Raw genomic sequence first — 24,000 nt, 5'->3', positions numbered from 1 at the left:
ATAAATAAATGTACTTTTTGTGGCATTTTCGTTTGGTGGTGTGCCTTGTGATTTTTTCTAATGTGAAACGTGTGGCATAGCTGAAAGGCAAACACAGCAGAGAGGTATGTGATGACATGAAGTTTGAATGAAATACAGGTAGTTCTAGGAATCCACAGAAGATGAGGAATGTTTGCAGTTGCTTCTGTGTGAGAAATTATCTGAGCTGATATGTTTTGAATGGATTGCAATTTACTGAAGAATTTATCGGGAAGACCACAGACTGAAGACCTGTGTCAGTATATAGAGGGGAAGGATGGGTGTAGATGAACGACATAACACAGGTGGTTCAGAATGAGAAGGAGTAATGTGGCTTCACAAGGAGAATGTAGGGTCAATGAACTACACATGAAAGGACAGCTATGACATCTTTAAGGTCAAGACAGAAATGATGGCACCCTAGAAAGAGTTGCTTTGAATCTTAACAATGTGATCAAAGTTTTACCTGTGAAAATTTGCCATCCAGTGTAGTTTGAAGGTAGACTAACATGGATACAGTAGAGAAGACATCCAAATAGATTTGAATGCCATGTGTGTAGAAATTTTTCAGCCCATGCCACTGAAAAAGCCAAGAGGGAACATGTGGTCAGCAAACATACGAGAAACTTGAGAACCTTGTGGAACATCTCAGAACAGGAGCAGAAAACTATTTATATTTGCAAATAGAGCTAAAAGGCTTTTTTTTAGAGATGTTGGACTATACTAAATCACCATCACAAATTCCTAGATGTGAGTGAAGACGAGAAAGTGGAATAATGTGATTAACAGTGACAAACACAACACTAATATCAAGAAGGATTAATTTATTAATAGATCCAGCATCATCAGATCAGAGGTGATTATTGGATACTCTTAGCAGGACAGTGTCTATGCTAGAAAATAAAAAACTGATTGAAATGTCTCATTCATGCTACTACAGGACACACGTACCTGTAAGTGAAATGCTGCTGTATTCTCTGAAATTGTTATAAAGAAGGAGGAATTTTAGAAGATCCTCTAACAAACAGGAACAGCAGAGTTTAGGGGATATTCATGAGAATGGGTGTCAAAATGAAGATGTTTGTAAAAATGGCAGTGAGACGAGTTTTAAGAAGTGATGTTGGTGCCAGATCAAGTAAGCCGATGAGGTTATTATCGCATGTCATAATTACTGTGAAGACATATCTGTTAGAAGTGTTGATGCAGAGAGTCACATGAAGACAGAGATAGATATGCTTCTTTATGACACCCAGATCCCGAAGCCCATTTCTGACTCCTCGCATTATTGCTATCACAACTCATTCCAGCATCTACAAAACGGTGACTATGGCAACGTGCCTTTAATAAAAGCATTGGTGGTTGTTTTGTAGGATTCTTCCTTCCCGCTCCTGTTTGGGACGCTTCTGGCCGCCTCTCGTAAGAGGCTTAATGAAGCAGTAAATATGAATCTGTCATAAAGAACCCAGGCAGCTGGCAGACCTGCACAGGGTTATCAGCATCAGGTTATTAACAGCGTCATTAGAGGGGACCAGGCAGGGAGATTACTCCCGGCAGCAGGCCAAACAAACAAAGGAATTTCCTGCTGATTAACGTCAGGTGTGACTCCGATGAAGGACAAGTGGAGATGGAGAACAAGCCATGAGGTGTGTGTGTGTGTGTGTGTGTGTGTGTGTGTGTGTGTGTGTGTGTGTGTGTGTGTGTGTGTGTGTGTGTGTGTGTGTGTGTGTGTCACGTGTGTGTGTGTGTGTGTGTGTGTGTGTGTGTGTGTGTAGGCTGCTGTGTCCTTTGAAACCCTTCAGTGTCTGTGTGACGCTGACGTGGAGACCATAGCTGTGTCCTGTTAGCACTCTGGTGAGGACTCCATCAGTGGGAGCGCTCCTGAAGACGTCCACTCCTAAATTATTCCACCAGCCTCCCCACACAAGCTGAGATTTTGCACAGAGAAGAAGACACGCCATCACGCTTCATAAGCTCGCACTGATCTTCAGCGTCTCCCTGATTAAAAATACATGTTCTGTTGTTCTTGGTGGGGATTGCACTCTCTGTCTCTTATTCCAAAGTGCCAGACGTCTCGGTGTGCAGTGACAGGTGTGTGTGTGTGTGTACGTACGTGTGTGTTCTGCTAAAATGAAAGTGTTGGTGTGTGGTGTCAAACTGTAGGTTGGTGTAGAGGCCATGCAGTGACACTGCTGATGGCATCTAGTTGTGTCCATGTCTCCCCTCTCTCTGTGTTCATGTCTCTCTCTGTGCTCATTTCTCTCTCTGTGTTCATGTCTCTCTCTGTGTTCATGTCTCTCTCTCTGTGTTCATGTCTCTCTCTGTGTTCATGTCTCTCTCTGTGCTCATGTCTCTCTGTGTTCATGTCTCTCTCTGTGTCCATGTCTCTCTCTGTGTTCATGTCTCTCTGTGCTCATGTCTCTCTCTGTGTCCATGTCTCTCTCTGTGTTCATGTCTCTCTCTGTGCTCATGTCTCTCTCTGTGCTCATGTCTCTCTCTGTGCTCATGTCTCTCTCTGTGTCCATGTCTCTCTCTGTGTTCATGTCTCTCTCTGTGCTCATGTCTCTCTCTGTGTCCATGTCTCTCTCCTCTCTCAGCACCATCCGTGGCTCCTCAGAATATCCGAGTGAACACCATGACATCCACCCAGCTGGAGGTGCAGTGGGAGGCACCACCTGTGGAGACCCAGAATGGCATCATTCAGGGCTACAAGGTCACAACCTCTCCTCCTCCTCCTCCTACTATAACCTCCTCTTCCTACTACTACAACCTCTCCTGCTCCTCCTACAACCTCTCCTCCTCCTACTACAATCTTTCCTCCTCCTACTACAACCTTTACTACAACCTCTCCTCCTACTACAACCTTTACTACAACCTCTCCTCCTCCTCCTACTACAACCTTTACTACAACCTCTCCTCCTCCTCCTACTACAACCTCTCCTCCTACTACTACATCTCCTCCTAATATATCCCTATACTATATCCTCTCTCTCTCTCTCTCTCTCTCTCCAGTAAGCCGAATAAACGTTTTCAGTCGTTACTATTATATTGTACTGCAATAGATAATGATGTTGGACAGTATGTTTAAAAGACCAGACCATTTGGGTCATGAAATAATTATTACAGGTCAGGGTTAAATGAATCCCTGTTGAAATACTCATGACACGAAGGTAGACACGGTAAGGGAAGATGGGTATTAATGTGGCAGAAGAGTTGTTCCGCCTTCGAGACACTTTCAATGAGTGTGTGCACGTTGCACTATCTGTCATCTGTACAAAAGGACGATTCAGCTGTGGGGAAAGAGTGCCGTCACTAACATGCAGCCAGGGGCCCTTTCAGAGTCTGAATCCCCTCCTGCCTCATATCTCTGTGTGCAGATTTACTACTGGGAGATGGAGAACCAGAACGAGACGGAGAAGGTGAAGATCCTCTTTCTGCCCGAGACCAGTGTGCGCTTGAAGAACCTGACCAGCTACACGTACTACATGGTGAAGTTGTCTGCCTTCAATGCAGCGGGGGATGGGCCGCTCAGCGAGCCCAGAAGGGGGCGCACTCTCCAGGCAGGTCAGGCTCCACTTCCGAGTGCTAACTTCTTCCACATCAGTTCAGCTAGCACCTCTTAGCGAGAAAACCAGGTCAGCTCCTGATTTACATCTTATTTGCCCATTACATCCTTACTGCATCACCCATATTAATGTGTGTCCATATTACACATTAAATTATGGTCTCTGTGAATGTTGTTGGTCTAAACTATGTATTAGTGGGGAATCACTGACATGGTGACACTGACATCTAACTCATCACAGTAACAGGGAGTATTAGTGGAGAACCACTGACATGGGGCTCTAACTCATCACAGTAACAGGGAGTATTAGTGGAGAACCACTGACATGGGGCTCTAACTCATCACAATGACAGGGAGTATTAGTGGACAATCACTGACATGGGGCTCTAACCACTGACATCTAACTCATCACAGTAACAGGGAGTATTAGTGGAGAATCACTGACATGGGGCTCTAACTCATCACAGTAACAGGGAGTATTATTGGAGAGTCACTGACATGGGGCTCTAACTCATCACAGTAACAGGGAGTATTATTGGAGAATCACTGACATGGGGCTCTAACTCATCACAGTGTCAGGGAGGTGTTCGCCATGTATGAGTCACTTGCAAAAACAATTTTAACATGACTCAGATGGTCTTGCAGTGACCTCATTTGCACAAGTCCAGGAAACACAGCCTCTTTCTCTCTTTCTCTCTTTGACATTTCCTAGAGGAACAAACGGCACACGGACATAACAGCAGATTTGCATAAAGGCAACAGATATAAGTAATTACACAGAGGGTAAACCAGTGGTCATGCCTGCTGTGGGTCTTCAACGTGCTGCGCTTCTCTCCTATTTTCATTGTCTGTGCAAATGGCATTATTGATATTTGACTTGCTTATAGTTCTCTCTCTCTCTCTCTCTCTCTCTCTCTCTCTCTCTCTCTCTCTCAGCTCCCAGTGCTCCTGGCTTCATTAGCTTCTCTGAAGTGACCAGCACAGCTGTTAACGTGTCGTGGGGGTTCCCCCAGACTCCAAACGGAGTGGTGGAGGGCTACAGGGTGGTGTACGAGCCCTCGGCCCCCATCCACGGTACGTCTCACACGCTGTTCCCCCTCTCCCCGTGGGCACCCCGCTGTTCTTAAGCGTATCTGTTGCTTTTCGAGCCTTGCGGGTGAAGCTGCTGTGCAGCAGAGCCGTGTCACAAACGGGCGTGGCTGGAAGCCCAACGCTGGAAGCCCAACGCTGGCAGCTGCGCTCACCTCTGAAGTGTCAATCAAGTGTCACGGAAACCTCCGGGGGGTTTAAACGAGTTGTGAACCAGTGAGTTCTGCTGGTTATGAGTCAGTGGTAATCTGTGTTGGAGTACGTTTGTTCTGCCCTGAGGCTGAAACTTCTCAGAGAGAAACTGTTATCGTTTCCTCTGTGTCAACATTCATTTCATTGTTTTAATTTAATCAATAAATAAGAGGGTTTAGTGAGCCTCAGGCATGTTGGCCCACAGATAGGTGTGTGTGTGTGTGTGTGTGTGTGTGTGTGTGTATACGCCTTTGTAAAATTGTATTTGGGAATATTCATTCACTTTCATGCATCTGTCTGTGTGTATATGCTTTTGTCAGATTGTGTTTGGGGAAATTCCTTCATGCATCTGTGTTTGTGTGTGTGCGTGCGCGTGTGTGTGTGTGTGTGTGTGTGCGTGTGTGTGTGTGTGCGTGCGTGCGCGCGTGCGTGTTTGTGTGTGTGCGTGTGTGTGCTGTGTGCGTGCGTGCGTGTGTGTGTGTGTGCGTGCGTGCGTGCGCGTGCGTGCGTGCGCGTGTGTGTGCTGTGTGTGTGTGTGTGTGTGTGTGTGTGTGTGTGCTGTGTGTGTGTGTGTGTGTATGCGTGCGTGCGCGCGCGCGTGCGTGCGTGTGTGTGTGTGTGTGTGTGCGTGCGTGCGTGCGTGCGTGCGTGCGTGTGTGTGTGCGTGCGTGCGTGTTTGTGTGCGTGCGTGCGTGCGTCCGTGCGTGCGTGTGCGTGTGTGTGTGTGTGTGCGTGCGTGTGTGCGTGCGTGCGTGTTTGTGTGCGTGCGTGCGTGCGTGTGCGTGCGTGCGTGCGTGCGTGCGTGTGCGTGTGTGTGTGCGTGTGTGTGTGTGTGTGTGTGCGTGTGTGTGTGTGTGTGTGTGTGTGTGTGTGTGTGTGTGTTCAAATGCCTGCAGGAGTGAGTAAGGTAGTGACGGTGGACATCCGGGGGAGCTGGCAGCGTTGGCTGAAGGTGCGTGACCTGACCAAGGGGGTCACCTACTGCTTCCACGTGCAGGCCAGGACCATCAGCTACGGGCCGGAGGTGACGGGCAACGTGACGGCGGGCCCCGTGGAGGGTGGGTGGACCCACGAGCAGTCGTGCGAATGAAGCTGACTCACACAGCGCACACAGGCATAACCCACGACCAAAGAAAGCATTTTGTCAAGCATGAATTGCTAGGTGACAGTCGTGGGCACACAGAGCAGTCAGCTGTCTTGCACGGTCTGTCTGCCCCCGTGTTTATGCCAGTCTCCCATACTCATTCATTCTCCTGTGCTGTGACAGTTTGAAATAAACATCTAAACTATATTTGCAAAGCCAGAGGCTTGGTTTATGGGAAGGTTAACCCAGGTTCAAAGGTGGGTCTTCTCTCCATCGTCCACACACGGCTCTGCCTGACTGCCGTCTGCGTCGGCGCCAAGCGTTTGACGGTCGTTTGCTGCTGCGTTCACCTCTCCTGTTCGGAAACATAATCCGTGTTTTTATGCAGGTTCCCCTGGATCCCCCCTCAAAATTTCAATCACGAAATCCGGCGCGACCCTCACCGTCCACTGGACACCAGGAGAAGGTGGAGCGGGACCTGTGACAGGCTACGCCATCGAGGCCCGCCCCTCAGGTGTGCGCACGCACCACGCCCTGGCCTACACCTCAGTCGCTACACCTGTTCCCATATTTAACCAGCTAGCATGAATGGCATGTAGCTTAATTGCAATGCCTTGTCAACTTCGCCTGAGGGACGTGATAGAGAAGGAGTCGCATTAAGCAGCTGGTTCTTTGTTAGCTTTAATCACAGAGCATGTAATCTAGGCTGCATCAAAGGTATATGTTGTTAGTGAAACAGCCACTAGCTACAACCCGTGGTAGGCCAGCGGAGTGCAGCGACCTTTGACTCATGACCTTACCACCCCGTTCCCCAGACGAGGGCCTGTGGGACACTTTCGTCAGGCATCTGCCCCCTTCGATCACCTCTCACAGCGTGAGTCTGGAACGACTACGCCAGGGGGTCAGCTACCAGTTCAGAGTGCTGGCTATCAACGAGTACGGCTACGGCGAGCCAAGTGCGCCCTCTGCTGCCATGTCAGGTAACTGCTCTCTCCTCACCGGCTGCTGTTTAGACTGTAGATCAAATGAGCAAAATAGACAAATTAATACTAAATACTAAATTTACTAAAGGGCAAACTGAATTGAGCTTGAACAGCAGCACCTGTGATTGGTCATGAAGCGAAGGTGTGTGACTAGAAGCTGGATCAGGTAAATCATTAGGCTTCCTACATGTTTCGATTGGTTTAGGTATTGGTTTTGATTATGAGTGTAATTGTCTTCCACATGGCTCAGACAGCCTGGTTATCAGCACTGATAAAGCCCAAGGCTACGGAGCTGCGCAATCTACAACACATAAATGACATCATGCCAAGAGCAAAGGTGAATGAGGGCGTTGATCATAAACTCTGGTTGTGCTCAGTCTATTTCATCAGCTGAGAAGCTCTTTTGACTGACATTCAACTCTTGCAGAATTTCCTGAGCATATGAAAGCAGGACCATAAGCAACGTAAACATAAAGTTGTTCAGATTTGTCAAAGATCAGACACTACAGTAACGTGTCTTCAATGATGAATGGCAGCAGGGCTGTGGCAGCTAAAATGTCATGGAGTGCAGTGGAGTTTTGCGGAGTGTTGCAGAGTGTCATGGAGTGTGGCGGAGTGTCATGGAGTGAGGCGGAGTGTCATGGAGTGAGGCGGAGTGTCGTGGAGTGTGGCGGAGTGTCATGGAGTGTGGCGGAGTGTCATGGAGTGAGGCGGAGTGTCATGGAGTGAGACGGAGTGTCGTGGAGTGTGAAGGAGTGTTGTGGAGAGTGGCGCTGGAGCTGTCATGCGGCACTAACAGTGCGTGCCCTGTGCTGTAATGACATTCTCCACGGCTGTGTAGCGGTGACCTTCTGCTTGGCAGAGAGAGTCTCGCCGGGTCTCTGGAACGGCCATTCATATACCACCCCCACCTGCTGCTGTTCTGGAGCTACCTGGAGATTCTGGCAAAGTTTATGGAAAAAAACATTTAACCTCAAACGTGGCTGATCATCATGATCTCCTGCCAAGTCAGTGAGACGAACGCTTGTTGTGTTGAGGTTGGTTATATGGAGCAGGTTTTCTTCTAAACCCCCGTGTAACAACAGAGGCCCTTCAGTGGTGCTTGTCCATTAAAAGGCAGAAGGGTGTATGCATGGATCCCTAACAGACTGGGGCGGTTCTCCTGTAGGTGCTACTCTATCTGCAGACTGGGGCGGTTCTCCTGTAGGTGCTACTCTATCTGCAGACTGGGGCGGTTCTCCTGTAGGTGCTACTCTATCTGCAGACTGGGGCGGTTCTCCTGTAGGTGCTACTCTATCTGCAGACTGGGGCGGTTCTCCTGTAGGTGCTATGCTGTTCCTGGTGATGTTGTTACGAGCGCCAGTCGAAAACGGCGGGAGCACACACCCCAACACATACAGGCCAGTCTCAGCTTGGCTCAGACAAAAGATTTCACGAGAGGAGATAAGATTCACACCCTGCCTTTGTTTTCCCCCCCTCTGATTCTCCACACAACTAATTTTGTAGAGAAATGAATAGCAAAACCATCTGCGCAAGCTTCCTGCCACGAGCGTGTGGAACGGTGGATGGGCTGCGTTGGCTGCTGCTCGGTTTAGCGCCATCGATGCTACACTGATGTCCTACTTGTTTACCTCACAGCTTCCTGTGCCCACTCGTGTTCGATGACCCTGCAAAGACTTCAAAAAGCTCCGCTTACAGCATAATAAGCCCAAACGCGCAACACACTCCTTGTCTGTTATGAACACTCACAGGAGCTTGTTTACTACTGCTCTGTGTGAGATTTCAGCTAGCTTACGGGACATCCGTAGGGTGAAACTTTGTGTCGTCTCTCATAAGAGGTGTTCAGCAGTAGGACCTAAAGTCTCTGTCCCCTTCTGCAGCCCAGCTAGAGACACCGTTTTATGAGGAGTGGTGGTTCCTGCTGGTTCTGGCGCTGTGCGGCCTCATCCTGCTCCTCGTGCTGGTCTTCGGCCTCGTCCTGCACGGCCAGAGCAGAAAGTACAAGAGCTGCGGGACAGGTGTGAGCGAGACCATGACATTCCCATCAGACACACCCCCCCCCCCCCACCCCCCCACACATCCACCCTCATATCACACACAGCACTGGTGTCTGGCTTCAGTAACACACATTAAACCTGAACCAGCCACTCCTGATATAGAACCACCACTACAAAAGAAGATGTAGTTTCAGCCACTTCTCTCTTCTCCCGTGGCTTTGACAACTGTCACAAAACGGACGGCCTTCCTAAAGCTTCGTCACGCTAGCGTCAGCTTTTGGCGTCGGGGGATGGGAGCGGGTGGCGTTGTCGGCGCGATGATGATGTGCTAACCGTGACAGGTGCAGCCGTCTCCACCATGGAGGAGTCTGTCACGCTGGACAACGGCGGCTTCACGGCTCTGGAGCTGAACAGCAGGCCCGTTCACATCAAGAGCTCCTTTCTGCGGAGGAACGGCACCAGGTGAGAGCCAGCACAGCCCTCCCTAAACACTGCTGGGGCAGGGTCTCTTCTCCAGGACGCATAGCCATTAAGGCTAGTGCCTCTGGCTCACTGAGCTGAAGCTTTCATGCATAGTTCAGGGTCACAAAGTGTTAATACCTCCCTGGATTTGCTCATTAGCTCAAGCCAGAAGGTAGAATTAATGAATGAAATCAACTTTTACCTTCTGTACTTCCAACATGCAAACATAGCGAGTTGTACGTCTTTGAGGGAGTTACACGTCTTTGAGGGAGTTACACGTCTTTGAGGGAGTTACACGTCTTTGATGGAAGCACAGCACTTAGCTCAATGTAACACCTACTTGTGTTTAGAAATATTTCAGATTTCTAAGACCTGTTCTAGATTCACAAATATCCGTCTCTTTTAAGGCCGGTTTGATATTCAGAGAAATCCATCTTTTTTAGTTCCCCATGAAAAGTAGAGATGAATTGCCATAAGACATTAATAAAAATTTCTGGGCTTTTATGAACATTTAAGCAGCTAGGCTAAACGTTATGTGCCCAGTGTGAGCCTGTTGCTATGGCCACCCCTCTCTATGTCGTGTGGCAGGTCTCCGCCTCGACCCAACCCCGCCGGTCTGCGCTATTCAGATGAAGACGTGTGCAGTAACTACAACGGCGCGGTCTCCACAGAGTGTGCCGCACTGACGGAGAGGCCGGCAGACGCGTCCGAGTCTGAGGTGCACACACCACGTGCACACGTGCAAACACCGCAGTCCAGAGCACCAGAGGCACCTTTCCCCGCAGGACATGCGATTTCTCTCAGGATCAATATTGTTTCTTTCTTTATTAATATGCACTGATAACGTATTGGTCAAAGGTGGCTAGACCCACAGTGAAGGAGGGAAGCAATTATTCTCTATATCAAACACTCAGATATGCATAAGATCTGTGATAATGAAGCATTATTAAACTAGATGCAATTAACATTATTTCCTTAGAAGCAATGAATATAGTGCAAAATTATAATGAAATACAAGAATTTACACTCTAGTACATTAAACTACTTTGTTTCATTACAGATTACAGTAATGTAGATGACAGTAATGCATTACTCAGTGTTCCCCTGCACTGATCTTCTGTATGTCAGCTGGAGTTTTAGAATAATTTGTGTATTTGTACCCTCCCAATCTCACCACAGGCCACAGACAGCGAGTGCGAGGAGGACCAGCTCAAGCATTCGTTTGTGAACCACTACATGAGCGACCCATCCTACTTTAGCTCCTGGAAACGGCAGCAGAAGGGCCTGAAGCAGACGCTGGCTTGCTCCTATGACGACCGCATCAGCACCGATGCTGATGGCTACTACCAAACAGTGGTGACCCAGCACAGCGTGGGCGGGGTTTACACCCCCACCGGCCAGCCGGCGCCGGGCTCCCGGACTCCAGTCACGGGCTTCTCGTCCTTCGTGTGACGTTACGATGTGAGCCGGCCGGTGCTGGGGGTGGGGGGTGGGACGGGGCACAGCCCTCTACGGTACCCGTCATCCTCAGGAGGGGGACACCGGGGAAAGGCACAAGACTTGGGACATTTCAGCAGTATCTTCACCACGAGCACTACAAGAGACAATGTTTATGACTGACCACTCAATTTGTTCAGACTGCGTGTCGATTAGCAGGTGTCACAGCGGGCATGAAGGAGCGGAGCTTGACTGAGACGGCAAAGGGGAATATAACTGTAATCTCAGGAGCAGAGATTATCCCAGAGTTCAGAGTGTATGCTTCTGCTGTTTGTAGTGGCCACAGCCTTGGGAGTTTTCTCAGAGGGAAACAAAGCAGGGTACTACAGGAAACTCCTGGTTTTAACCTACAGATGTGATGGTCAGCCCAACACTCTCACACTCTACATGGTGGCACACACTCACAGTTGAAAATGATCATGAAGCATTCCTACCAAAATTCCCTTTATGACAAACCACCGAAAGGATTTTACATGGATGAAGCACTCTGTAATTACTATATACTCTAATGTCATGTCACCTTTCAGTGTGTCTGTCTCCATGTGTTTCACATGTGATCGGAAAAGGTCGCGGAACTGAGGCGGGGGATGGGCTGGATGCCCTGGCTGGAGGGATGCAGGCTAGAAGGCTTGTGGTGGAGACCACAGCACCTGCTCACACCCCTCCGACTGGGACGGTAATGCCCAGCTCGAATCGTACGGTGGTTCTTCATGTGCCGCATGCCATCTTCAAGAATTCAATTTGGTTATTTTTGCTTTTTTTTCCTACCAGGCTTAAGAACAGCATTAATTTGAAGGATCCAGTTTTACAGACGCAGGTTCTGTCTAGTTCTAGGTCACTAAACTGAACCATACTTTCAGAGAAATACCCGTTGCCTTCCCTCGAAGGCATGGTTGTGTCTGGATCTAGGAAGAAGGCCTCTTCATGCTGTCTGCCTGCAGATCTACCTGATCCTGCCTAGGCTCTTGGAGGGCTGAAGAAGTAGCCACTCTCCTGCAGGTCAGGCAGAGCAGAGGGAGTGGGCGGCAGCCAAGAGCCTGTGCAGGGTAGGCGCCACCTGGAGGCCTGGAGCTGAGAAGCGTTGCTGTAAGACCCCTGTGTGAGAGGAGAGCCCAGCGGCCTTTAGCACATAACTGACCGGGTTCATCTTGCATGTGAGAGGTTCTGAATGTAGGGGCGAAAGGACGGGTGGTCATTTCAGGAAAGGGGTGTTCCATGAACTATGAGAAATTTGAGCACAAAATGAAAAAATTCAATCACCAGTTTCAGGAAATTGTCCCATATGAACCTTCAGAAAGGGAATTTGGGATCGTTGGTGTGTATTAATTTAAATAGCAATGTAATTGACCTTATGATTTGTGACTCATACAACACGGATAGCTGCTGTTTATTATCATTTTACTGGAAAAGGAAGCTGAGTGAAATTGAGAAGTCCTGAGACCTAACTGAGATATGACTGAAAGCTGACTGAGATGTGCTGAGAACCCTGTATCTCCGGTCCTCTTAAGCCATAAGCACATAGCTTTTTTTTCTTTCATTTTTTCTTTTTTTCTTTTAGATTCACTTTTGTTTATCAAAGAACCATTGACTGAATATTTGACTTTTTTAATTTTATAGGCTTGAAATGTATAAATGTGATCAAGGATTTATTTGTACTTTGTCTCTTTTTTTTATCAGTACTGTTATTGTAGAGTGATGCCACACCTTTTGTACTTTTGTTACAATGTAATTTTATTTCTTGCAGCTCTTGAAGTTACCAATCACAATGATGGATAAAACAATACTTTAGTGTAGTGGAAAAGGATGTTTATGGTTGCTGCCTGCCATGATGTCTGTCCCAGCACGTGTTTATGTCATGGACATTCATGAAGGAAAGAAACTTTCACAGTTGTTTTTTAGAGAGAAATTAAATGTTTGTTGTTGACTTAAATGACTTGAACTAAAAGAATATATTCTTGCAATCCACATACACGTCACAGTTAAAAAATTACAATTAAACTGACAAACATCGTCAGACACTCCTAAAGTGATTACTTTATCACTTTATATCACTTATCGGTATGACACCATATGACCCGTGATCATGGTGTTACTAACACCACGCACAGCCATTTCTACCAGCAGTGTACATACATAAGTCACTATAATATACTGTATATATACACCACCATACCAGTCAATAGTAACAGCACTTTATTAGGAAATAGCCCCCCTGTTACCATACACATTTAGCTATTTAACTGCACTCTGTTAGCCTCTAAAACCTCATCAAAGTGCACTTTCTGACCAAAGGACTGATGTCAGCTGGATATTTTAAGGTGGCAGACCATTGTCAATCTACCAGAGGACTGTTATTAGCTGGATTGTTTTAAGGTGGCAGACCACTGTGTATCCAGCAGGGACATTAAACTATCCTGGTGAAGGTACCCGTATACCCAAGTCCACTGCCATGGCAGTGTTACGGCTGTGGTGTAAATAGTCCACCAAACAAATAATATCTGGTGAGAAAATAATGGGTCCTACGCCAAAAAACTGATCAGTGATGAACAGAGTAGATGACAGCTGATAAATTATGCATGATCACAGGTGCCACAACTGGAATTGAGCATTCCTACAATACATCTGAGAGAAAGCAGTAACCAGTAAACGGACCGCAAAGTATAAAATACAAATAGACCACTATAAACTACTATGTTGAAGACGTGGTTACGATGAAATTATTTTCAAGACGGTCCTTTTGAACGAGTGTAGATTTTAAATGTAAGGGAAAATCTTCCCACTAGTGTGTCCGCTATGTGGCGCTCTAATCCATCTGTGAAAACGGCGTCACAAGTGCTGGGAACAAGGAAGTATATGTCCAGGAATACTATTTATTTCTTTTCTTCAGGTAGGAAAACGGTTTTGTTATTAAACTTTCGTCTAAGAGTAATTCTAGAAACGTCACGTGTAAAAAACTCAAACACTAATAAAGAGGATGTAGTCGTAAACATACTTTACGCTGCAGAACCGAAAATCCAGTCACATGCTAACTGATTAATTAACTAATAACTCTTCAAGTAGATATGAGCGTCGGAACCGGGAAGAATCATTGACCAAGATATTTTATTATATATGTCTTGCAAGCCACACCTTTACACGTGTTTAATTCCCCATTTAGACCTTTAAATAGTTTCCTATCAGGAGTTACTACACCCAGAACTGCAGAGAAGTGTCACCGTCAGCTGGACCGTTGATACAGATCCTGAAACTTCGCTGTTTGTGCCGATAAAAAGATGATTGTCCTCGCATCTCTATCTGTGACATGGACTCTCCTCATACTGGCGGTCACTCTTATTCTTATGTGAGTGTGCTGCTTTACAGCGTATACGACAATATTGTTGTAAGCAGTATGAAACATGTCAGTTTCTTATCTGTAGCTACGGCGTTTGGCCGCATGGATTCTTTAAGAAACTGGGGATCCCGGGTCCAAGGCCGTGGCCCTTCTTCGGAACCTTTCTGTCTTACTCCAAGGTACGTAAACGTCGCAGCAGGGAGTATGATGAAGAAATAATCGCCATGTTTTCCCTTTTAATCCCCTTTGCACATATTTTAATCCGTTTCAGGGTTTCTACAATTTTGATATGGCATGTTTTAAAAAATTTGGAAAAGTTTGGGGGTGAGTAGAGACCACAAGCTTTGACTGCATTCTTTCAAGAAATTGTTTTGAATGAGGATTAATCTCTTATTCTTTAGTTGCTACTTTAAAGGCAAGTTATTCAATAGTTAAAGGGAATTATTCTGTAAGCATATTTGTATTTATGTATGTATTTTAAAAAGGTGAGAAATACTTGTCAAAACCTACCTGCAAGTTCTTAAAGAGTTTTAAGTAAAATCCAGAAAAGGGACTTTTCTTTTTGCAGATCAAAAAGCTGTTATCACCAACTGATAAGCACTCTTATGTAATCCCATATATCATTTCGGTGTATTACAGATAACTGAAAGCAAGCATGTCCATATTAGGGCATCAGCTGCAGTGAAGGAAATCTTTTGATTACAAATATTGATTTGGATGAACTGCCTGCATTTTTGTCCACATCTACAGGCTTGATTATACAAATTTATACAAATTATACAAAGATTTGCAGAAAATTCTGATTCTTCTGTGAAGTTCAGAAGGATGGTGGTAACATCCTGGCACTGTCTAATGTGGTCAAATGTGCATTTTGTATCTAAGGATCTATGATGGGAGGTTACCGATTCTAATGGTATTAGATCAAGAAATGATCAAAGCCATAATGGTGAAAGAATGTTACTCTGCTTTCACTAATAGAAGGGTAAGTTCTAGTTGTTATTAAAATTCACATTTATATCGGAATCCAGTAGATTTCTCTGTGCCATGTTGTTATATTTACACTATATTATCTTTATCATGAACATCTGCATGTAATTAGGTTTAATCAGACACACGTTTGTTCTATATGATGTGTTTAGGAAACTAACTTGGACTTGGCCGGCCCCTTAGCCGACGGGATAACACTCGTAAAAGATGAAAAGTGGAAGCGTATCCGTGGTTCACTTTCTCCGTTCTTCACAAGTGGAAAACTGAAGGAGGTGTGACACTACAGAGGGTCTTACACTGTCATAAGGAGCTGTCCTGTTTCAAATACAACATACAAATACAACATGCATTCATAGTTCAAGAGAAATCAAAGGTGCTTCATGAGCAGTCAGCATGGCTTTTCTGTTTCATCACCATCTCAAACTGAAGGTGGGCACATGTCTGCTAAAAAAGGTGGCCAGTCATATTTAATTTTCAGACCATCAACAGAGTTTTTCACAAAAGACAAATCTGTTAGATATTTAAAGTGGCACTTTGGAAAGAGGGATCTACAACAAAGTACTACAGCTTCTTTTTATATATATATCAGTGTGTACGTAACCTTCACCATCACAAATGTGATTTGTTTTCTCTCTGATGTATTTCAGATTTTTTCATTAACTGAGAAATATGCAGATCGCTTCATTGATAATTTGAAGAAGAGAAACCCGGAGGAGGCCATTAAAATTAAAGAGTGTGTATACATCTGCAAACACATTAAGCCGAGTCACATATGAACCAGCTAGAAGTCACTATACCTGATCAACCTATACCTAACATACCTGACCAACCTGAAGTTGACTGAAGTAGATTACAGTCCCATCATAACACAGTGGTCTGAGATATATTAATTGTTTCTGCACTTGTCTGTATGTGTGAGAGCTCTTTATTAAGACCAGACATTCTCCTTTCCAGCTTTCTTGCTCCCTACTCCATGGATGTGGTTGCCAGCTCCTCCTTTAGTGTGGACATCGATTCTATAAACAACCCAAATGACCCTTTTGTCACCCACATCAAGAAGATATTCAACTTCAGTTTCTTCAGTCCTTTATTCCTAATTATAAGTATGTCCTGTTCATCATCACTAGTGTACAGTATACTGTCACCACAATTCAGTTTGGAATTATTTCTTTATCACTCAGACACTGCCTGGTTTCTCTTTATTATAATTCAGTGCATTTGTTATAATTCAGTACAATTAGCAGAGCGTGGAAGGAATGAATTCAGAGACGGATAAACGGTATCAAATCTAAATGCATTTATGAATTTTTTTTCTGCTCTTTTTTGCAGCTCTATTTCCGTTTCTTGTTCCAGTTTTAGCTAAACTAGGAGTGAACATGTTCTCAAAATCATCTGTGGGCTTTTTCTACAGCTCCCTGAGGAAGATCAAAGAAGAGCATAACATGAGTGACAACGTATGTCTGAGATTATGAACCAGTACCTGTTAGCAGAGCGTTACTGCATGTTACTGTGTGGTAAATGTACACAACAGTTCTGCTTCTTGTTTGTGTCAGAGGCGAGTGGACTTCCTGCAGCTCATGATCCAGAGCCAAATTTCAGACACACAAGCAGATCAAGCTGTAGATGAGCACCCTAGCAAAGGTGAGACCTGCAGTAAGATCATGACCCAGCTTATGAACAGCATTAAACATGCCACCCTGTACCACACTATCTGACCACTTTTGTACATTTACAGGTTTAACTGACCATGAGATTCTTTCTCAGTCCTTCATTTTCATCCTGGGTGGGTATGAGACCACCAGCACCACTCTCACTTACCTGCTGTACAATCTCGTGACTAATCCGGACTGCATGACCAAACTGGTGGAGCTGATCGACGAACACTTTCCTCATGATGTGAGAATAAAACTACCGGAGTCTCCTTACACTTGGCAGTACTAGAAATCAAAGACTTCCTTAGAATTATCTGAGAGAAGAAAGACGAAAGAAAAACATTGAACAAGGAGCTTTGAAAGAAAGGGGTACTGGGTTCGATTCATGACTGTCTCATTTTCACTAGGCTCCAATGACCTATGACGCACTGATGAAGTTTGAATACCTGGACATGGTCATAAACGAATCAATGCGTCTTCTCCCTACTGCCCCCCGTCTGGAGAGGGTGTGTAAGAAGACCATAGAGCTCTGTGGGGTCACCATACCTAAAGACACTCTAGTGGCCATCCCCACATACGTGCTCCACAGGGACCCGGAGCTCTGGGAGGCGGCTGAGGAGTTCCGGCCAGAGAGGTAACCCTGTGGTTTGCCCTGGCTCTAGAGCTGGCTTTTAGCTTCACAAAATGTTAAAAATTTGTTATTCAAAGACAGGATCCATTATCTGATTGCATGGCGTCGTCTGAGTTAGTTTAGCTCAGTATCAGATGAAGAAAGCGGGGGTGATGACTGGAACCTGAACCTGCTAGTTTTTCACAGAGCTCCAGTTTCCATGTATGGTGTCAGGGTGAAGATGCATCACTAACATGGTGGCCTCCCTGATTCCTGAAGGTTCAGTCCAGGAAATGACATCAGCCCATACGCTTTCATGCCCTTTGGTCTCGGGCCGCGCAACTGCGTGGGAATGAGGTTCGCTCTGATGATCATGAAAATGGTGGTGGTGAAGCTGCTTCAGAACTTCAATGTGGAGACATGCAAAGAGACCCAGGTTGGTCCTCCCTCTCATTCATGCTCTTGTAGGTACATGCACAGCAGATGAGCTCCCACATCTTGATGGACTGCAGAGTGAATATAAGTGGTTTTTCCACTGCTTACTAATTCTTGGTTTATGATTCTTCGTGTATTGTGTTTGTGTTTTTTCCAGATTCCTCTTCAGCTGAATGCTCTCTTTCAACCTAAAGTTCCTGTGACTCTGAAGCTTATACCAAGATCTCAGAAGGCTCCAAGTGAAGCAAATTATTTCTGATAAATGTGAAGCATAACTCTTGCTGGATTATTTCTGATAAAGGATTTGCTTAGGGTAGATTCAAATAAATATACACAAATATCCACCTCAAATTTGGATTGTATGTTTTTACATATCATATTTAGGTTCTATTTTATCACTTAATTGTGGTCAGCATTATTGACACATTTAAGAAAAAAAAAGTATGAAATTGTTCGATTTGATGAAAAATGGTAAATCCTTATTGTAATAAAAGCCTCAGCGAAGTACATGAATGTTTAGAGGTACATTCCCCCTGTGATGGATGTGCTGTCACTGGAGTATGACCATTGTTACTGCTATTAGCATGAAACTACCACTCTGTTTTAGCTATGGGGAATGAGTGCATATTGGGTTCTGTCACCTTCATGTCCACGCCAGTTCCCTTTGTCTGTGATGGTTGTTCATCACTATCAAAATTTAAGTTGCCAGAGCCATTTCAACTCTCCCTGCTGTGCTGGTTCGTAAGCTAAACAAGTCAAACACCGTTCACGTTCCCATTTTGATGGAGACTCCCATGTTTGGACCTTTTGTTATAATAATGATAGAGTTGAGTTCAATGAGCTATGCCAGTCTCCATACTGTAACTTCTTACACATACAAAAAGGTAAAAACTGCATATTGATATTCAGATTTTCTGCGTGAAGAATAACCATCATGGTGTTATTTCTGAGAAATGATTTGCCTACATATACATTTTTATCCATCTTTTTTATATTTATACTATAATAATTAATCTCATCACTTCATTATGGTCAACATTCAGATTTATTTAAATTTAGATTTAAAATTACATTTCATACTAAAAAAATTTAAACTATATAGTGACAATGAAGATTTTTCTTATAAAAGTTATGGGATTAGCTACTGTATTTTGCAGATTCAGTAGTAAATCTACAGCACATTGGTATGCTGCACAATAAAGGCCTGTATCCTATAAAAAAGGTGTGATGGTGGATGGGTGGTAATAAGAAATAATATATTCTAACAGTCAAAGAAAAAAATACTTCCAGGGTCATGGCAGGGTGTGTGACCGTGACTTGGAGAGACTTCAAAGAGCGTTTGTTTTTGTTGCAACACCTAGGTGTGTGTGCCGAATGGTACCGGAAAAGGGTCGTTAATTTGGGTATGAGGATGAGGTAATCCTGTTATAAAATACAAAACAAAAGGTTAATATGCAAAAAAAAGTGAGGCTGTTGTGTAACTGGCCTTGGAAGAAAATATAAAACTTGTGTTCCACCCCACTCTTGAATATGCATGACGTCAGGACCCGCCCCTGATTCCGCCTCTGGCTCCTCCTCTGTGTGCATTTACATTCGTGTGTTTCTTTGTGTTGTGCGTATTACCTGTCTCTTGTCTCGTCAACGTTACGTGTTGCACGTGTCGTGTGTGTGTGTGTGTGTGTGTGTGTGTGTGTACATTTAGGTGTGCATCGTGCCTGTTTTTGTCTGACTTTGGACCTGTTGTTCCCTTAAATATACGTCCCGTGTGACTGCGCTCTCACCTCGCCATCCTGATTTATCCCTCGCTCGTGTATAATGACTGACCACAGAAGGATGCCCAGGGAAGGCAACCTCCTCCCTCCCACTAGCCATGTTAAGGAGAGAGCAGCTTTGAAGAAGGTTGTTAGCTCTGAAGAGGTGAAAGAATGAGGGGGTGCCCTCCTAGACACACCAAAGTTCCTTGAGGTACCCCAAACTCCCGTAGGAGTTCAGCACCAGCCCTGGTACTGGGTGGACTCACCATTCAGGAGATGAACTCCACCTCACATGCTGAGGTATACCAGGACTGGTATAACTTCTCCCAGACTATGGCCTTTAAGACCGGGAGAGCTCCCCTGAGCGCTCCCATTTGACTCCAGTCTTAGTTGTGGGGGGGTTCACCACCCCGGCGCTGGACTCCCCTCCAGAGGATGGAACAAGTCCAGTGCTGGTACTCCGGAGGGGGCTACCCTGAGCCCTCCCCCCAGAATTCTTACCTGGAGGATAATACGGCTTGAATCCAGTAAGACCAATTTAACATGTTGTCTAGCAGCAACATGTATAATAATTCTTGTTAGTGTGTCATGCCTGACCCCGCCCACCTATCAATCATGTATCTGTTTTCATTCTCCATATTCTCAGTGTTTTCATTTCAGTTGTCACGCCTCCTGGTTTGTTCCTCAGCCTCTGGTTATTTACGTCTGTGTCTAGGTTGTTTCCTCGCTATTGTAAATATATACCGTGTGTTCTCTTGTTCCTTGCTGGACGTACATAGCTGTATGTTTCCGGGTCTCTGTGTGTTTTTGCTGCCTCGTATGTTTCCATACTTCGGTTTGTATCGTTAGCCTCTTGCTTTGTTCAAGCCCTGTTTTATGCTGTTTATCTTACCTCCCGTTTGTTATAGTTTCTGCCGTCGCCTTTTTAGTTGCGTCTCTTTGTGTTGATTACATGTCCCTCTCTGATTGCCCACAAAATTACCCTGGACCGTTTAAACGACTCTTATGGATGTGCCCTTAATACATCTCGCTCCACGTTACAGTGTGCAATGATTTTTTGTAATGGATTAATTACTTAATTTACAGCAAACGGTTTTTCCTGCAGAGATCAATACCAGCCCACACATGTTGCAGATCATTTTTTGTTGTGTTCACAACGTTGATGAGTATCTATATTGGAATAGAACTGGTAGGAAGGTGGAATATACTTGATATAAGGCAGTATTTATTTTAACTTGACAATAAAGCCATATTAATTTAATAATAGGCATAGTCCATATGAATCACTGAACTACAGTTAGCTAGATAATAGATCTTTGCCCCTTCACATTGTCTTAAAAAGAAATTTTAGAATGTGTTGTTCTATGTGGTTGTATTTCCTGTGATTGAATTTTTAATATTGTCGCATCCGCGAAGAAAGGAGTCTGACAAGAGGAGCTCATTTCAACAGCAATGAGCCCCCCCACAGTCAGCCGTCCCGGCGACCCTCAGTGTGGAGATCCAATGACGTAGTCGTCCAAGTGACGGGGCGGTCTGCGTGCTCTCCTCGGCCCTGCCCGCCGGGCGTGGATGCAGGCCATGGAGGAGCGTGCAGTGGCAGAGTCAGAGAGCGGGGGTGCCTCAGCGTCCATCAGCCCAGGGGTCATCACTGCATTTCCTCCCACTGCGTCAGTAGCCAGCTCCCCCTCCCTTGTCTCTGCATCACCCTGGAAGGGACAATGCACAGCAGCATAAACGTCCACAGCACCGTCATGGCAGACAGCAGGATCCTTGTGCCTATACGGGGCCAGCCTGTCCCTATGCACCACGACACACCTCTTACCCCACCTTATCTTATACACAACCTCACTCAGGCGTTCCAACACCGAACACGGCCCCAACCAACTTGACTGTAGCTTGAGACAGCGGCCCCTCGAATGTCTCAGGTTGAACAGCCATACTTGTCCCTGGGCCAACGGGTTCCCAGTACACCATGTGTCATATGCTCTTTTCTGTCTCAAGCTCGCAGTCAGGTTTCACTGCGGGGCTGCATCCGGGGGCGCACCGAACGCGAGGTCCACCGGCGTGCGCAGTTCTCTGCCAAACATGAGGCATGCAGGAGTAAACTCAGTAGACTCCTGTATAGCCGAGCGGCACGCAAGTAGAACCATGGGTAGGCGTACGTCCGTCTTTCTGGTGCTCACTGGTAACCATGGCGAGCTGGGTCGCCAATGTTCTGTTAAACCATTATACCAGGCCGTCCCCCTGCGGGTGCAGCGGCGTAGTCCTGGTCTTCTTCACCCCCAGCAGCTTGCACACCTCCTCCATTACTTAGGACACAACATTCCGACCCTGTTCGCTATACATCGTCTCAGGTACTCCAAAAAAGCAAAAGAACTCGTTCACCAGTACCGACGCGGTTGTGGTCGCACTCTAATCCACGATAGCATACGCCTCAGGCCACTTCGTAAAATAGTCCCTGGCCACAAGGACGTACCTATTACGTGCCTCTGTAACCGGAAACGGCCCCATGATATCGACAGCGACCTTCTCCATCGGTGAGCCCGACTACCGCAGTGCAGGCCCCTTCTTGGTGGCGCATGTGTCGCAGCAGTGCACGAACAGCTCTAAGTCGCGTCTACACCCCGGCCGCCAGAACATTTGTCGTAGCCGACGGAGCATCTTGGTAATGCCAAAGTGCCCACTGCCCAGTGCACCGTGCATTGAGCTCAGGACATCATTTCTCAACCCCACTGATACCACATTCTGCAGGATTGACCCAACCACGGACGGTTCTGCCCACTCGCAGCACAGTACCCCGTGTACTACCCACAGGCCAGCCCAGTTTGACTTCAATGCTTTCACCATCAAACCTTGTCGGCATGCGTCTTCCCAGGCAGGCACAGACGCCGCCTCTAAGTGTCCCATGCACCAATCGATTTCTGGATCAGCTAGCTGGGCAGCCCTGAATTGTTCAGTATCGCAGGGTTGGAGCACCGGTATGGGCAGCACGTCAGGTTGTCTGAGCGCCGCGCAGTGTCTGAACTCCCCATCCAGGCACGGCTTACGTGATAGAGCATCAGCGTTGCTGTTGTCTGCACCCGGCCGGTGTATGACGGCAAATCTAAACTCTTGCAGCCTAGCTAGCCACCTAGCTAACTGCCCCTCCGGGTCATGCAGGCTCAAAACCCACTGTAACGATGCATGATCTGTGCATAGGCAGAAGTTCCTGTCTAGTTACACAATAGTTCCTTTCCGCTTTACTCAGGGCACGACTGTAGTACCCGATAACACGTTCGGTTCCCCCTTGGATCTGGGATAGCACGCCCCCTACACAATGATCACTCACGTCCGTATCCACGATGAACTCCTCACCGAATTCAGGGTACGCTAGTATCGGTGCGTTGCACATCTTTCAGTTCCGCGAACGCATCCTCACAGTCAGGTGACCACGTGAATTTTGATTCCCCCACCCCCTCCCCCCGTGAGCGTGTGAAGCAGTGCAGCGATGTCCGCGAAACCCCTCACGAATTTCCTGTAATATGAGGCCAGACCCAGGAAGCTCCTAACCTGTTTGGCGGTCGTCGGCCGGGGCCAGTTCCTCACCGCCTCCGTTTTCGCTGGGTCTGTCCCTATTCCCTTGTTACTGACGACATGTCCCAGGAAATTAAGTCGTCACTGCAGTAGATTGCACTTAGCGGGGTTTAGTCGCAAATTTGCCCAGCGATTTTTTTTTTTTAAACCTCGTTCAGGTTTGCCAGCGCGGCCCAAAATGAGCTCCCGTGTACAAGCACATCATTCAAGTAAACCATGCATTTTGATGTTGAGACCCCCTTTAGGACCCTCTCCATGAGGCGATCAAAGGTCGTGGGTGCATTGCATAGCCCAAATGGTACCAGTGGGTACTGTAAACTGCCACAACTCTTTCCTGATGGTGAAAGCCAACCGCTCCTTGGCTGGCTCAGTTAGGGGAACTTGCCAGTACCCACTGGTTCAAAAGGTTCCAGGGCCTCTACGAACCGGTCCAACGCCAGGCTCTGCCTAACTGCCTCGGGGAAAGTGGGGTACGCTTGGCACACCAGCAGTGCCAGGTCCGCAATACGTTCTCCCCGCGTGTGACGCCTTTGTATCAGTCTCTGCCGAGCCGTGCCTCCCGAGGGTTGCTCGCCGAACTGTGCGCTCAGTGCGCCATGCAAAGCAGACAGCTCCTGTAAGTCCTCTCAACTCGATGGCGACCTGTCTGGCTCGCCTGCACAGTAACAAGCATAGTTGCGCCGCCGTCTCCCTTTCTGACCACCCCAGCGTTCTCACCGCGACCCTCAACTGTGTGTTGAATTCAGCCCAGTCAGCGGACTTGTCGAATTGGGG

The 24,000-nt window shown here is 46.5% G+C and overlaps 2 protein-coding genes and 1 long non-coding RNA gene across 4 annotated transcripts in view; 2 read left to right on the top strand and 1 right to left on the bottom strand.

Annotated features, from left to right (window-relative positions):
• sdk1a (sidekick cell adhesion molecule 1a) overlaps window positions 1-12,814 on the top strand; it is a 188,164-nt gene extending 175,350 nt beyond the window's left edge. The window contains exons 36-45 of one of the 2 annotated variants that reach the window (XM_077009200.1): window positions 2,613-2,728; window positions 3,393-3,579; window positions 4,517-4,654; window positions 5,758-5,919; window positions 6,334-6,459; window positions 6,761-6,925; window positions 8,809-8,946; window positions 9,273-9,387; window positions 9,976-10,105; window positions 10,567-12,814. In XM_077009200.1, coding sequence (XP_076865315.1) covers window positions 2,613-2,728; window positions 3,393-3,579; window positions 4,517-4,654; window positions 5,758-5,919; window positions 6,334-6,459; window positions 6,761-6,925; window positions 8,809-8,946; window positions 9,273-9,387; window positions 9,976-10,105; window positions 10,567-10,839 — 1,550 coding nt within the window. In that variant the 3' untranslated portion in view covers window positions 10,840-12,814. Of the gene's footprint in view, window positions 1-2,612; window positions 2,729-3,392; window positions 3,580-4,516; window positions 4,655-5,757; window positions 5,920-6,333; window positions 6,460-6,760; window positions 6,926-8,808; window positions 8,947-9,266; window positions 9,388-9,975; window positions 10,106-10,566 lie in introns of both variants that reach the window. The other variant, XM_077009199.1, reaches the window with a different exon arrangement.
• An 859-nt stretch (window positions 12,815-13,673) lies between these two features.
• Window positions 13,674-18,852, top strand: LOC143517078 (cytochrome P450 3A30-like). The gene is made up of 14 exons (XM_077009201.1): window positions 13,674-13,771; window positions 14,042-14,224; window positions 14,301-14,394; window positions 14,487-14,539; window positions 15,098-15,197; window positions 15,355-15,474; window positions 15,850-15,935; window positions 16,157-16,305; window positions 16,532-16,656; window positions 16,756-16,843; window positions 16,938-17,098; window positions 17,262-17,488; window positions 17,744-17,900; window positions 18,057-18,852. The coding sequence occupies exons 2-14, from the start codon at window positions 14,157-14,159 to the stop codon at window positions 18,156-18,158; spliced, it is 1,530 nt and encodes a 509-aa protein (XP_076865316.1). The 5' UTR covers window positions 13,674-13,771; window positions 14,042-14,156; the 3' UTR covers window positions 18,159-18,852.
• A 2,110-nt stretch (window positions 18,853-20,962) lies between these two features.
• On the bottom strand, window positions 20,963-23,078 carry LOC143516242 (uncharacterized). The gene is made up of 2 exons (XR_013131618.1): window positions 22,982-23,078; window positions 20,963-21,359 (listed from the first exon to the last, which is right to left on the bottom strand). It is a non-coding gene; the product is annotated as an uncharacterized LOC143516242 (long non-coding RNA).
• Window positions 23,079-24,000: the final 922 nt, after the last annotated feature.

The sequence above is a fragment of the Brachyhypopomus gauderio genome, chromosome 6 (assembly GCF_052324685.1).
Source record: "Brachyhypopomus gauderio isolate BG-103 chromosome 6, BGAUD_0.2, whole genome shotgun sequence".
Lineage (NCBI taxonomy): Eukaryota > Metazoa > Chordata > Actinopteri > Gymnotiformes > Hypopomidae > Brachyhypopomus > Brachyhypopomus gauderio.
This window is presented reverse-complemented; position numbering and strand designations above follow the sequence as displayed.

Coding starts and splice junctions, on each gene's coding strand:
- LOC143517078 (XM_077009201.1), top strand. CDS start 14,157: ATGATTGTCCTCGCATCTCTATCTGTGACATGGACTCTCCTCATACTG. Junction 15,475..15,849: donor CAAGTGGAAAACTGAAGGAG/GTGTGACACTAC, acceptor GATGTATTTCAG/ATTTTTTCATTAACTGAGAA. Junction 17,489..17,743: donor GAGGAGTTCCGGCCAGAGAG/GTAACCCTGTGG, acceptor TGATTCCTGAAG/GTTCAGTCCAGGAAATGACA.